This window comes from Mus caroli, chromosome X (genome assembly GCF_900094665.2).
Source record: "Mus caroli chromosome X, CAROLI_EIJ_v1.1, whole genome shotgun sequence".
Taxonomy (NCBI): domain Eukaryota; kingdom Metazoa; phylum Chordata; class Mammalia; order Rodentia; family Muridae; genus Mus; species Mus caroli.
Genome location: NC_034589.1, coordinates 69,017,437 through 69,029,866, shown reverse-complemented (window position 1 = coordinate 69,029,866; position 12,430 = coordinate 69,017,437). Strand labels below are relative to the sequence as shown.

Below are 12,430 nucleotides of genomic sequence, written 5' to 3'. Positions count from 1 at the left end.
GAGGACTTCAGAGAGCATAATGAGAAAGTAGTGTGCACTGAGATGTGTGTCATGGTGACCAAAAAAAGCCAAAGAAAACCCTGAATGGAGAACAGTAGAGGAGTAGGCAAGAGACACTCATTCATGTGGCTAAAGGTCACAACAGGTGGTGTCACCAACAACTACTCTAGAAAGGGGTAGGAGAAGCTGCTAGACCCTACTATCCTTATGGAGAGAAGTGCAAACTAAGATAAAAGTGTGACAGAAAAAGGAAAGGGACATTTAGAGCTGAACACCGTGTGTATGTTAAGAGACATAAATGTGTTAGTTGGAAAGCTAATTAGGATCCTGCACAGGCAGATTCTGTGATCTAACACTTGCTGGCCCAGCTGCTGGAAGGTTCCTGGAGGCGTGGTGGGGGCATGGAGATCTAGCACACAAGCAGTAGCATGGTATACACTCTTCCAGACCATTCGCAGGGCATCCATCCTTATCACCAAATGACTACAGTCTGCCAGAGGGCCATTTTGTGACCCACATTTGACCCTGACTGACCAACAATTTGGCTGGCTCTCCACTGCTCCCCAACTAAAGCGAGGGTAGCTTCTCCGTGACTTTCACCAGGCTTGGCATAAACTGCCTTTGTAGAACATCGTGTAAAAACATCGTGCCCTTTGTCTCTAGAACTGGAAGTCGTTCTTCATCCTGTTCAGTCCTATTAAGATGTTCGTAGGACCACAGACCTCGGTTCTCCCATTAGGGACTCCCTCCTACGTAGCAGAGCTCCTTCCCCGCGTCAAGGGCGGCGCGGGACGCCCCCGTGTGGCGGAAGGCCGCGGAGGGCAAGATGGCGGCGGGTCGAGCGCCGCCTCTTCCGCCCTGCCGGTGTCGCACGAGGCCGGCCTGAAGGGGAAGTGAGTCAGTGTCTGCGGACCTGGCCCGCTAAGGCCCGCGCCCGCCGAGGCCCCGAGAGGCCTCGGCCCGGCGGCGGGGGCGGAGGCGGTGGCCATGGCCGGGGGGCCGGGCCCCGGGGAGCCTGTGGTTCCAGGCGCCCAGCACTTCTTGTACGAGGTGCCACCCTGGGTTATGTGCCGCTTCTACAAAGTGATGGACGCCCTGGAGCCCGCCGACTGGTGCCAGTTCGGTGGGTGACGGCAGGTCGGCGTGGGGTGGTGGACTCAGGCTTCTGGAGCTGAAGCCTGATGTTCCCCATCCCGCAGCGGCCTTGATCGTGCGCGACCAGACAGAGCTGCGGCTGTGCGAGCGCTCCGAGCAGCGCACAGCCAGTGTTCTGTGGCCCTGGATCAACCGCAACGCGCGCGTAGCTGACCTCGTTCACATCCTCACGCACCTGCAGCTGCTGCGTGCGAGGGACATCATCACAGCCTGTGAGCGAGCATAGCCCCAGGGACCCTAGGGATGGGAACCCAAGAGGGATGACGGGTACAGTTTCCTGAGACAGGGAACCATATGGGAACTCCCACCCCCTTCACTTAGAGATAGAGAGCTCTGAGTCACAACCCTCCTTTCCTTCCTTGTTATCCCAGGGCACCCTCCTGCCCCTGTTGTGCCCCCAAGCACCGCTGCCCCAAGGCCCAGCAGCATCTCTGCAGGCTCTGAGGCCGGGGACTGGAGCCCCCGGAAATTGCAGTCCTCTGCCTCCACCTTCCTCTCCCCAGGTAAAAAGAACCCGGGTGTTGGGCTTGATATGCCTGAGGAAAAAGCCACCATGACTGCTGACATGGCTGTAGACTGCTGCTGGTCTCTGCCTCTCACTGCCATCTTTATGAAGCTTTTCCAGGCTCCCAGACCCATTCTGAGTCAGAGCTCCTCCAGGTTCCACTCCCTGTTTCCCTCGGGCCACCACTACCATCTTCAGCCCCTTCCTCCACCAAGGTAGGTGTCTCTTAACCCCCAGGGAATTTTCCAGACAAAGAGGAAGAAACTTAACCTTTGGTGTACCACAGAGCCTAAATCAGCACAGCCAGGTCATCTGAGAGACAACTAGTGTTGAAGGGAGCTTTCAACCTGGACCAAAGGGAATAGATAGGGTCCTCGCCTGGTCCATGGTCTCTTCCAGCAGTCAAGCCCAGAGAGCCCAGTGTCTAGCCTCCAAAGAGCCCATCCCTCCCCATTTTGCTGGCCCTTCTGTGAGATTTCCCAAGGCACCTGCAACTTCTCTGAAGAACTCAGGATTGGAGAGGGTGGTTTTGGATGTGTGTACCGAGCAGTCATGAGAAATACTACATATGCTGTGAAGAGACTAAAGGAGGTAGGTGTAACATTGGGGTAGACACCTGGACAATCCATCAGTCCTTGTTTGTCTAGTTCCTCCCTCCATCGGCCCCTCACTTCTGCAGTCCCCTGCCTCCAGCCTCCCCAAGCAATTCCTTCAAGGACCCCAAGCCTTCCATAGATTTGGGCCTGGAAACAACTGGCAAGCTTGGCTCATGTTGCCTACTTTCCCTACCTCTTACCCCATCATGCCTGGGGCTACAGGAAGCTGACCTAGAGTGGACTATGGTGAAACAGAGCTTCTTAACAGAGGTGGAACAGCTATCAAGGTGAGCCTTGGGGGTCCCTCCTGTCTAGGGGCACAAGGTGAGCCACACCAGGGCCTCATCAGTCTTTAGGACTGCACAACACAAGATCTGGCTCCCTTGGGCCCTCAAGGCCTGGCCTGGCATGGGTGAGGGAACATCAAGTGCTGCCTACCTAGCCTGGCCTGATGAAAAGTAGTAGAACCCAGAAAATGAAAGAACTCAGACTCCACTCTTTATAACAGGTTTCGTCACCCAAATATCGTAGACTTTGCTGGCTACTGTGCAGAGAGTGGCTTATACTGCCTTGTTTATGGCTTCTTGCCCAATGGCTCCTTGGAGGATCAGCTCCACCTTCAGGTAGTCCTTGCTGATCTGGCACCTTTACTGGCATAGCCCCTTAGCCTGTGTCAGGCAGGACTTGGGCTTCTGGCTCCCCCTCAAACTCAAGATTTGGCCCAGGGTTTTCTTTCTTCCTTTTTACTGGCTTGATTGTTTGAGACAATACCTCACTACCCAGCCCAGGCTAGCCTCAAACTGGCAATTCTTCTGCCTCAGCCTGCTCTATGCTAGAATTACATTACACTCAGCTTGGCCCAAGATTTTTCCACACAATTCTTTCCTCTGTCCTCTCCCCAATGTTCCTCTATTGGGAGTTATTGGCTTTGCTAAAGGATTTAGTACTTAGTCCACATACAGCTCTTGAGGAATGAGGACCAGTGGACACAGGCTGTCAGAGTGAACCCAAGCTTGAGCCATGCCTGAGTGTCATACTCACAAGCCACCACATATACAGGATAAGAGCTTCCTTCTCAAACTGTTTTGAGAGAGGCGAGGGAGAAGGGCATCAGCGCTTTCTGTGCTGTTAGGTAAACCTGAGCCCATCACATTTTGTCTTAAGTCCTGAGAAATGTTCCCTAGCTGTTATCCCGGCTGTAGAGTGCTTGCCAAAACCTTTGGAATAGCTTTAGCTACCACTTGCTCATGAAGTAGGTCATAGACAGTCTTACCCCTCATTCTCCAGAAAGGAATACTGAGGCTCAGAATAAAGCTTGCCCCAAGCTGCACAGTGACAGGTGAGGGGAATTGAGGGGGGCAGGGTCGGGGGTCAAAGAACAGCTGCCCTGAGCTGCCTCTGTGCTTCTGTCTTTGTCACTCCAGACGCAGGCCTGCTCCCCCCTTTCCTGGCCTCAACGACTGGACATTCTTCTGGGCACAGCCCGGGCTATTCAGTTTTTACATCAGGATAGCCCCAGCCTTATCCATGGAGACATCAAGAGGTGAGGAGGGGCTCAGAAGAGCTATAGAAAGTCATATGGCCAGGGAGACAGTGACCCCCTGCTCAATGAACAGCTCTGTTCTGAGTGTCCCTGTGATATTCTTCCTGCCCAGACCTGTGAATATGGGAACAGGTGTTGCCTGGGACCTCAGAGCTGAGAGTACTTAGGGCTATGAGTACCCCTGCATGGTGCAAGTATACAAATAAAGCCATGGTGGTGAGCAGAAAGCAAACAATGTGAAGGGACTCAGGGACTGCTGACCCTCAGACAGCTGGGATGCAATGCAGCCACTTTCCATAAGCAGTATGCCTCTAGTCCAGTTTATCAGGACCATTTGGGTGTAGGGAACAGAAAAAAAAAAAAAAGGTAGTAGGACCTGAACTGGTGCCATTTCTCCCTTTCCAAGTTCTAATGTGCTTCTGGATGAGAGACTGATGCCCAAGCTGGGAGACTTTGGCCTGGCTCGTTTCAGCCGCTTTGCAGGGGCCAAACCAAGCCAGAGCAGTACTGTAGCCCGGACTTGCACAGTTCGAGGTACCCTCGCCTACCTGCCTGAGGAGTACATCAAGACAGGCCGACTGGCTGTGGACACCGATACCTTCAGCTTTGGAGTGGTGAGCCACCAGCCCTTCTGTTGGCTTGGGGAGGGAAAACCACCAGTAAGTAAAATCAGGAAAGCCTAGAGAATTCTAGGCCTAAGGCAGAGGTAAACCTAGTGGAAAGCTAGCATAGCTTTGGCCTTGGGGATCACCCTGCCTCATACACCTCCCTCTTCCCTTGCACTAAATTGTGTTCATAATTTGCATCCTTTTGCTTAAGCTTCCGTCCCATAACAATGCTGCCCTTGCTGGGAGGTGGTCTGTACCTGCCTGTTCCAGGACTACTTTCCCACCAGTCCTGATCCATGCCCATGCTACAAACCTCTTCTCCACACAATTTCTCCCTGCTAAAGTGATGCTGTCTATCCCCCTCTAGGTAATACTGGAGACCCTTGCTGGTCAGAGGGCTGTGAGGACACAAGGTGCAAAGACCAAGTATCTGGTGAGCCTCCTAAGCTTAGTGGGGCATGGCGGGAGGGAGGGAGGGAGGGGCAGCTGCAACCAGTGCGTATAGCCCCAGAGGGTGGGATGATACAGATCCTTTACATTACCCCACAATAGCCTGCTACTGCTGCTGCTGCTGCTGACTCATCTTTAAAAGTGGGTGAGTCCCAAGCAGTTTCTTTTACCTTGCACGGAAGAACCTATCTTTAGTCTGTACCTAGACCTTGAGGCTAGGGATGTAATCTCAGTGGTAGAACCTTATTGCATGCAAGGCCCTGGGTCCTATCCCCATCAAAGGGGAAAAAGAACTTTGACAGGTTCCCCCTCTGCCTTGGACTGGGGATAGAGAGGGGGCTATTCCTGATACCCCCGGGGACCAAACCTGCAGTGGAACTTAGAGCAGGGCTGAGTAAAGGCAGTAGGAGGTAGGCAGGCTGTTAAAGTGCAGCTCCAAGCCATCCTGACCTATACCCCTACATTCCTGTCTACCTTGCTGTGCACTGAGATAGGGCTAAGGAAAAAGAGACCTAAAGCTTAGCATCTGAGTACATGGTTTTGGTTCCAACATTCAAGAATCTGAGGCAGGAGGATTGCCAGGAGCTGGAGGCCAGCTGGAGCTATATAACAAGACCCTCTATCAAAAACAACAACAACAAAATTAGTTGATTGTGGTGGCATGGGCACTTGGGAGGTAGAAGCAGGGGGGATCAGAAATCCAAAATTATCCTTAGTAATATAGTAAGTTCAAGACCAGAGTAAGTTACATGGTTCACTGTCTCAAACATACAAAGAAGCCGGGCGTGGTGGCACATGTCTTTAATCCCAGCACTTGGGAGGCAGAAGCAGGCGGATTTCCGAGTTTTAGGCCAGCCTGGTCTACAGAGTGAGTTCCAGGGCAGCCAGGGCTACACAGAGAAACCCTGTCTTTAAAAAAAAAAAAAAAAAAAAGACAAGAGACTTGGGTTTTAGTCCCATCAACACAGTGGTCATGGATCAAATTCTTGCTCTTCATTGAGCTTCAGTTTCCCATATAGAAAACAGACTTTAACACAGGAACACTATTCCAGCAATTCCTAGGCCCAGAACATGCTTGGCTAATGCTGGGCCGTCACCTTTTACAGAGTTACATCTCCCATTGCTTCTCCAGGATGAAGCCTAGTTTTGTCCACTGTTGGGCCCAGTGGGGGATTTAACCAACCCCACAAACTGAACCAGATTCTACCCATCCCTCCTTCCTTTACTACGTCCATTAGCACATCCCAGCTCAAGTACTGGTTATTCAGACCCCATGGACCTTGCTAACAGACTAGTAGGTTTGTTGGCATCTGTTTCCCCCACTGCAATGGGATGTCAGGACTGTAAAACAAGGCCCAGAGTGTTTTATTTGTGGCTGTTATCAGTAGAGCCCCAGACAGCACTAGGCACACAGTGGTGTTTAATGAACCTAGGGAAAGAAGACCAGAGGACTGAGTGGCAGTGGCCTGGAAGCTTTGGTGGAACCATGCTGAACTGACAGTATTTGTTCTACAGAAAGACCTGATTGAAGATGAGGCTGAAGAGGCTGGAGTGACCCTGAAAAGCACCCAGCCTACTCTGTGGATGGGTGTAGCCACGGATGCTTGGGCTGCTCCAATTGCTGCCCAGATCTATAAGAAGCACCTGGACTCCAGACCTGGGCCCTGCCCACCCCAGTTGGGCCTGGCCCTGGCTCAACTAGCTTGCTGCTGCATGCACCGTCGGGCCAAGAAGAGGCCCCCCATGACCCAGGTAGCCCTGGGGAGGCCAGTTACCCATGGGGACATAGTGGCCAGCAAGAAAACTTTCGTACTTGCCCTGCTTGATAGCAGTAGCTACAAAGTACCTACCTGATCTCTTACAGAGGCAAAACTCCCAACATTCCTTGCTTGCCCTTTGGCTCTGTTTGGGGAGGTGCTCTGTGGAACTAAGTGGTAAAGGGCTGCTGCTTTGCTGGATGCGCCTCAGATCCCAGCAACAGGTAGAAGGAAAGGGCTCTGATCATGCCCCCTAGTGGGGGTGCCATGCCACTCACTACCTTTGTCTTTTTGTCTTACCTTCCACCTCTTCTGGTGATGGTTAAGAATAGAGTTCCTGGCTTTGGTGGCCATGAAGCTCAATAGTTCTTAGGATGAGACAAAGGAACAAAGGGCAGTGTTTTCTCAGCTGCAGAGTGCACCAGCTTTGTGTTATCTGTCATTCCATTGGCTGTATGGGGCCTGTGGTATTAACCTGAACATAGGCAAGTCTAGGCCAACCTGAAGCAGCAGAGCAGCTGTGTGGTTTGACCACAGGGTGTCAGGTCTAGGCTGCCTTGCCCAGCCAGGAACCCATGCTCTGCCCATCCTGAGAGCCTCTCTCTCCACACAGGTATACAAGAGACTAGAAGGGCTTCAGGCAGGGCCTCCCTGGGAGCTAGAGGTTGCCGGCCATGGCTCCCCTTCCCCTCAGGAGAACTCCTACATGTCTACCACTGGCAGTGCCCAGAGTGGGGATGAACCATGGCAGCCTCTAGTAGTGACCACAAGAGCCCCAGCCCAGGCTGCCCAGCAACTCCAGAGAAGTCCCAACCAGCCAGTGGAGAGTGATGAGAGTGTTCCCGGCCTCTCTGCTACCCTGCATTCCTGGCACTTGACTCCAGGTTCCCACCCAAGCCCATCGTCCTTCAGAGAGGCTAGCTGTACCCAGGGAGGCACTACCAGAGAATCAAGTTTGAGGAGTAGCCCAGGCTTCCAGCCTACAACCATGGAAGGTAACTCGGAATAGGATCTCCCTTCTTAACCCTTCTCCCCACCCCATGCCTAAAATCAAAAGTGTAGAATTCTAGGTTCTGTCTAGGCTACTGGTCTGTGATCTTATCCCTCCCAACCTGGGCCCCAGAATTTACTGGAGAATTCTGCCCTGCAGCCAGCATCACTAGCAGGGGGGAGCTGGGAAGACTCTGGAGGCTAGAGTGTCACTCAAGATTGCAGGGACAAGCTGGGTGTGGTGGTGCACGCCTTTGATCCCAGCACTTGGGAGGCAGAGGCAGGCAGATTTCTGAGTTCGAGGCCAGCCTGGTCTACAGAGTGAGTTCCAGGACGGCCAGGGCTATACAGAGAAACCCTGTCTCGAAAAACAAACAAACAAACAAAAAAGATTGCAGGGACAGCTAAGAAGTTACTGTCTCTGCTCAGGCTCATCCACGGGCAGCTCATCCCTACTGTCATCAGAACCACCACAGATCATCATCAACCCAGCCCGACAGAAGATGGTACAAAAGCTGGCTCTTTATGAGAAAGGGGTATTGGATAGCCTGCAACTGCTGTCATCAGGCTTTTTCCCAGGTACCTGTGGATAACTCTAGCTCAGCTTCCCCAGAAGAGCCTCCCACCACTGCCATACACACATACAAACATGCATACAAAGTCATACTCTGCAGCTCCACGGCATACAGGCATAATTCCTTATGTCAACCCTAAACAGCAGAGCATTTGTTCTGGCTGCACAATTAAGGCTCCACTCACCAAGAATATAGGACCCAGCTTTTGCTCAACATCTGTAGGGAGATGCCTGGCTCAATCCCTTACTTCCCACCAGTAGCACTCCCATATGCTCCTAGAAAATGTGAAGTCCCAGCAGGAATTTTCTACTCCAGGTACTATATGAAAAGCTGCTGTTTAACCAAGCATGTTCTGGGATACCTTAGCTGGGGATAAGAGTGTACCTGTAAAGATTATCCAAACTAGCAGGCTGGAGAAATTGCCCAGTGAATAAGGCCATGGACTGCTTTTGCAGATGACTTGGCTTTAGTTTCCAGACTCCACATTTGGTAGTTCACAGCTACTTGTAACTCCAGTCCCAGGGGATCTGAGTCCCTCTTCTGGCCTCCACAGATACCTTTGTATATACATGTATAGCCTTTGTATATACATGGTGTATTTAAAACTCACTTAGAAACACACATATAAAAGGAAAAATCTTATTTTCAAAAAGCAAACTAAAGGTAAAAAGAAAACCTTGGCTCCAAAGACTGCCCTGAGCTGGGCAGTGGTAACGCATGCCTTTAATCCCAGCACTTGGGAGGCAGAAACAGGCAAGTTTGGGGCCAGCTTGGTTTACAGAGCAAGTTCCAGGATAGCCAGGGCAACCAGACAGAAAAACCCTGTCAAAAAAAGGTGGGGTGGGGTAGGGAATTATGTCAGTTATAGAGCATTTGCTTAGCAAGCGAAATGCCCTCGGTTCCAGTCTCATTGCCACATGCTCAGTTTGGAGTGGGAGGTGCCCTCTAAGTTCTGTGATCATGCTTCATGTCAGGGTATTTGAAAGACAAGAAGTTGTCCCCAACTTATTAAGTGATATTTTCTCTTCCATAGGCTTGGATTTAGAACCTGAAAAGAGACAGGGACCTGAAGAAAGTGATGAATTCCAGAGCTGATTTGTTCACCCTGACAAATCCCTCAGACTCAGATGTCAAAGTTCTCATGGTTGGAAGTTCTCATAGTGTGCAAACTCCTCAGTAGCCCAAAGGCATCAGGTGTGGGGGCTCACTCTGGCAAAGGAGAGACGGTAGTGGACCCTGCTGTTCTCAGAATGTGAGCACAGACAGGGCCAGCCAAAGAACCCGATAGAAGCTGATAAGGCAGGCAATGTCAGGCCAGCATTTGTGAGCAAGGCAAGCAGAGTACCTAAGGAATTGGGTAGTACATAACAGAAGACTGCTAGCTACACAGGCCCAGAGGACACAAGTAGGTCTGTTTGTATGGTGGGAGCTAGCTCCCCTGAGAGCTAGACAGTATATCTGCAGTCTATGAGTCTATTCCTCAGAACTTCCCTAAAACACCAAGCGAAAGTAGCTATTGTGCTTGTAAATTGCAAAAAAAAAAAAAAGAGTGTCTTACAGTTCAGTCCACTAGCTAGAAGTGAGCACTCTGAGATTCCCCCAAGAGTCTAATAAAACCCCCCTCCCCATCTTGGGTGGATATGTGCAAGCCTTGCCAGATACCAGTGAGCTAGTTTCATATGACTATACCTGCCTGCCTAGGCAGGCTCTCTCTATACCCTGCAAATTGACTGTGGATGTCCAAGGTTCTGCTTATGGCAGAAAGGTCCAGCAAAGCCCAGCTTTGTGGTACCCAGACAGTGAGAAGCCCCAAGGAGGAAGAAACTGAGAGCAAAGCTAAGTATTTGAGGGGGAAGAATGTTACATTTAAAAACAAAAACCAAAAACAAGTTTTTGTGTAATTAAGTGTCTTCACAAGTAACCCAGGGCTATAGCCCAGGCTTACAGTGATTCTGTGTTTGAGTCATGAGTCACACTACATGTCCCTGTGGAGTTGGTGACATCCAATTTGTCCTTGAGTAATAAAAGCATGCATTTCCCTGTCTGGTTAAACTTGTGGAATTTGTTGTGCTAAAACTGTTATGCTTTCCTAATGCTTTCTATCTCTGGGCTCTGAAGTGTCCACCCAAAACTCAGGCCCCTAGCATTTGTTCTCATGTCAAGCCCAGACTGGGGATAGATCCCCAATGCTGCGCCCCTTGCTTTCATGTCTTGCAGATTTCATGGATATTGATGCTATTGGAAATGAAGCCTTCATGTCTGAATTATTCATCAATCATATATAGAAATTTAATTAAGTTTTGATTCTGATCTTTATTCTGTGACCTTACTTATTATGTCCCACTTGTTTTGGGGGTGATTACGCTGAGATAGTTTGTATGCAATCATCCTATCTGAAAATAAATTTACTCCATTGCCAACCTATATGCCTTTTAATTTTCTTTTCTTTTTAGAACTAACTATATAGCCCTGACTGTCCTTGATCTTGATATGTAGACCAGACTGGCCTTGAACTCCAGAGGCCTACCTGCCTCTGACAAGGCATGCTCCACCATACCCAACTTGACTTTTTTTTTTCTTCATTTATTGCATTGACTAGGGCCTATAAGTTTTTAATACAAGTGGGAAACCCCACCCACTCTCAGGAGTTTTTCTCACTTTTCTTAACAAATCTATGTTTGTTCTGTTAAAGAAAAAGAAAATAAACACCATTGTTATTTTTCTTGTAAAGGTGGAATCGAAAGAGGAGTTACAGAATATTTCAAATGATGCTACTGAGTCTATTGAGATAAACATAGAATTTATTTTCATTCTGTTCATGCAGTGGTCACATTGGTTTTGAAATGTTTAACTAGATGCATATTCTGGCTTGGTTGCCCCATGTTCTGTTTTTGTTTGTTTTGCTGAATTCTGTAAGTGCAATTTTAAAAGTGATACATTTTCTCTATTCCCAGTTGCCTCCCAAATAAATGAAATGGACTATAAGATTTATTTTATAAGCTTTACAGCACATTAGCTGAGAAGTTAATAACCTATTATATTTCTCTTAAAATAATCTGGCTACCTCTGACCCCAAATCCCCATACTTGCAATTTTAGTATTGATCTGCCTCTCTCTGCTTCAGATGTCTTTTCATAGTGTTTTCCACCCTCTCCTCACGACTCAGTCTTCCCTTCCTTCTCCCTCTCTGCTCTCCCTCTGGCTGGCAGAGTCCCACCCTATTTCCTCTTCTTGGGTGCTTAGTTTTTATTGACAAATAAGAAAATAAATGGGGAGCAATATCTACACAAACTTGAAGTGGAAACTTAAGGGTTCTTTGAAAAGTCAGTTGGATGATGTTTTTGCTGGGCAAACAGATGAACAATTCATTAGAGTGGACACAGGTGAAAGGCTAAGGCAGACTCATGAAGGAATGTTTCACTGACGCAAACAGAAGAGAGGATGTTCTGCTAAAGCAAGCACATGAAAGGACATGTGATGAAGGATTCTTTGCTAATGACACATAATTGGTCTGCCTTACATTGCAGAGTTGAGCTGCGTTTGTCCAGACTCCATAGAGAGAAAAGCACCAAAAAACTTCGGTGGTTTACTAGTTTCTTGCCACCTCTGCCGACTAGGGCTGATTGGTGCTGAGGCAAGATGTGCTGAAGCAATGCCCATGGAGGACATGTGATGTTTGGAGGGTATACATAGGACTCGACAGAGGCTGAGCCTTGCTTATAGAGCTAGCTGTGCAACACTTGTGGCTCTTCTCTTCCCTGAGAGGCACAGCCAAGAACTTCTCCTGGTGTCCCTCCAGGTCCCTCCTGCTGAATCTAGCCAAGGCTGAGGCCTGGCTGTCTCTGCTAGGTCATGTCACCACTATTGCTATCCCAACTCTACTGAACTGGACTGCTGGTGTTTGCAAATGGATCAAGCCACTGCTGCCTGCTAACCTGTGAACTGAACTGCTGATTTCCAGACAACACAGACGGGAGTTACTCTAAAGAACCTTTCTAAACAGACCCACCCTCACCCCACCCCTTATCCTTTCTTTTCCACTACCTCTGGTGAGCTGTGGGCTAAAAGAGAGGTTAAAGCATTTAAGAACCATCATTAAAAATAAGATATTGGAGCCGAGCGTGGTGGCACATGCCTTTAATCCCAGCACTTGGGAGGCAGAGGCAGGCGGATTTCTGAGTTTGAGGCCAGCATGGTCTACAGAGTGAGTTCCAGGACAGCCAGGGCTATACAGAGAAACCCTGTCTCAAA

At 49.5% G+C, this 12,430-nt stretch overlaps 1 protein-coding gene across 7 annotated transcripts; it reads left to right on the top strand.

Annotated features, from left to right (window-relative positions):
- Positions 1 to 797: 797 nt before the first annotated feature.
- Positions 798 to 10,603, top strand: Irak1 (interleukin 1 receptor associated kinase 1). 7 transcript variants are annotated; one of them, XM_021153433.2, is made up of 15 exons: positions 881 to 1,123; positions 1,200 to 1,367; positions 1,527 to 1,658; positions 1,772 to 1,875; positions 2,060 to 2,251; positions 2,479 to 2,543; positions 2,765 to 2,879; positions 3,681 to 3,799; positions 4,206 to 4,413; positions 4,775 to 4,840; positions 6,373 to 6,609; positions 6,722 to 6,838; positions 7,228 to 7,609; positions 8,034 to 8,183; positions 9,213 to 10,603. In XM_021153433.2, exons 1-15 carry the CDS (start codon positions 988 to 990, stop codon positions 9,272 to 9,274), a joined length of 2,253 nt encoding a protein of 750 aa, XP_021009092.1. In that variant the 5' UTR covers positions 881 to 987; the 3' UTR covers positions 9,275 to 10,603. The 7 variants fall into 7 exon arrangements, with proteins under 7 accessions (XP_021009093.1, XP_021009090.1, XP_029329359.1 ...); XM_021153434.1 differs by lacking the exon at positions 6,722 to 6,838 and having other exon boundaries at positions 798 to 1,123; positions 2,063 to 2,251; positions 10,397 to 10,603; XM_021153431.1 differs by lacking the exon at positions 6,722 to 6,838 and having other exon boundaries at positions 798 to 1,123; positions 2,063 to 2,251.
- The last annotated feature ends 1,827 nt before the right edge of the window (positions 10,604 to 12,430 follow it).

What these genes read in the sequence shown, in the direction of transcription:
- Irak1 (XM_021153433.2), top strand. Translation starts at nt 988, where the DNA reads ATGGCCGGGGGGCCGGGCCCCGGGGAGCCTGTGGTTCCAGGCGCCCAG. An exon ending in CAGCCCCTTCCTCCACCAAG is followed by an intron (nt 1,876 to 2,059) that starts GTAGGTGTCTCT and finishes GGTCTCTTCCAG; the next exon opens with CAGTCAAGCCCAGAGAGCCC. An exon ending in AGAGGCCCCCCATGACCCAG is followed by an intron (nt 6,610 to 6,721) that starts GTAGCCCTGGGG and finishes GATCTCTTACAG; the next exon opens with AGGCAAAACTCCCAACATTC.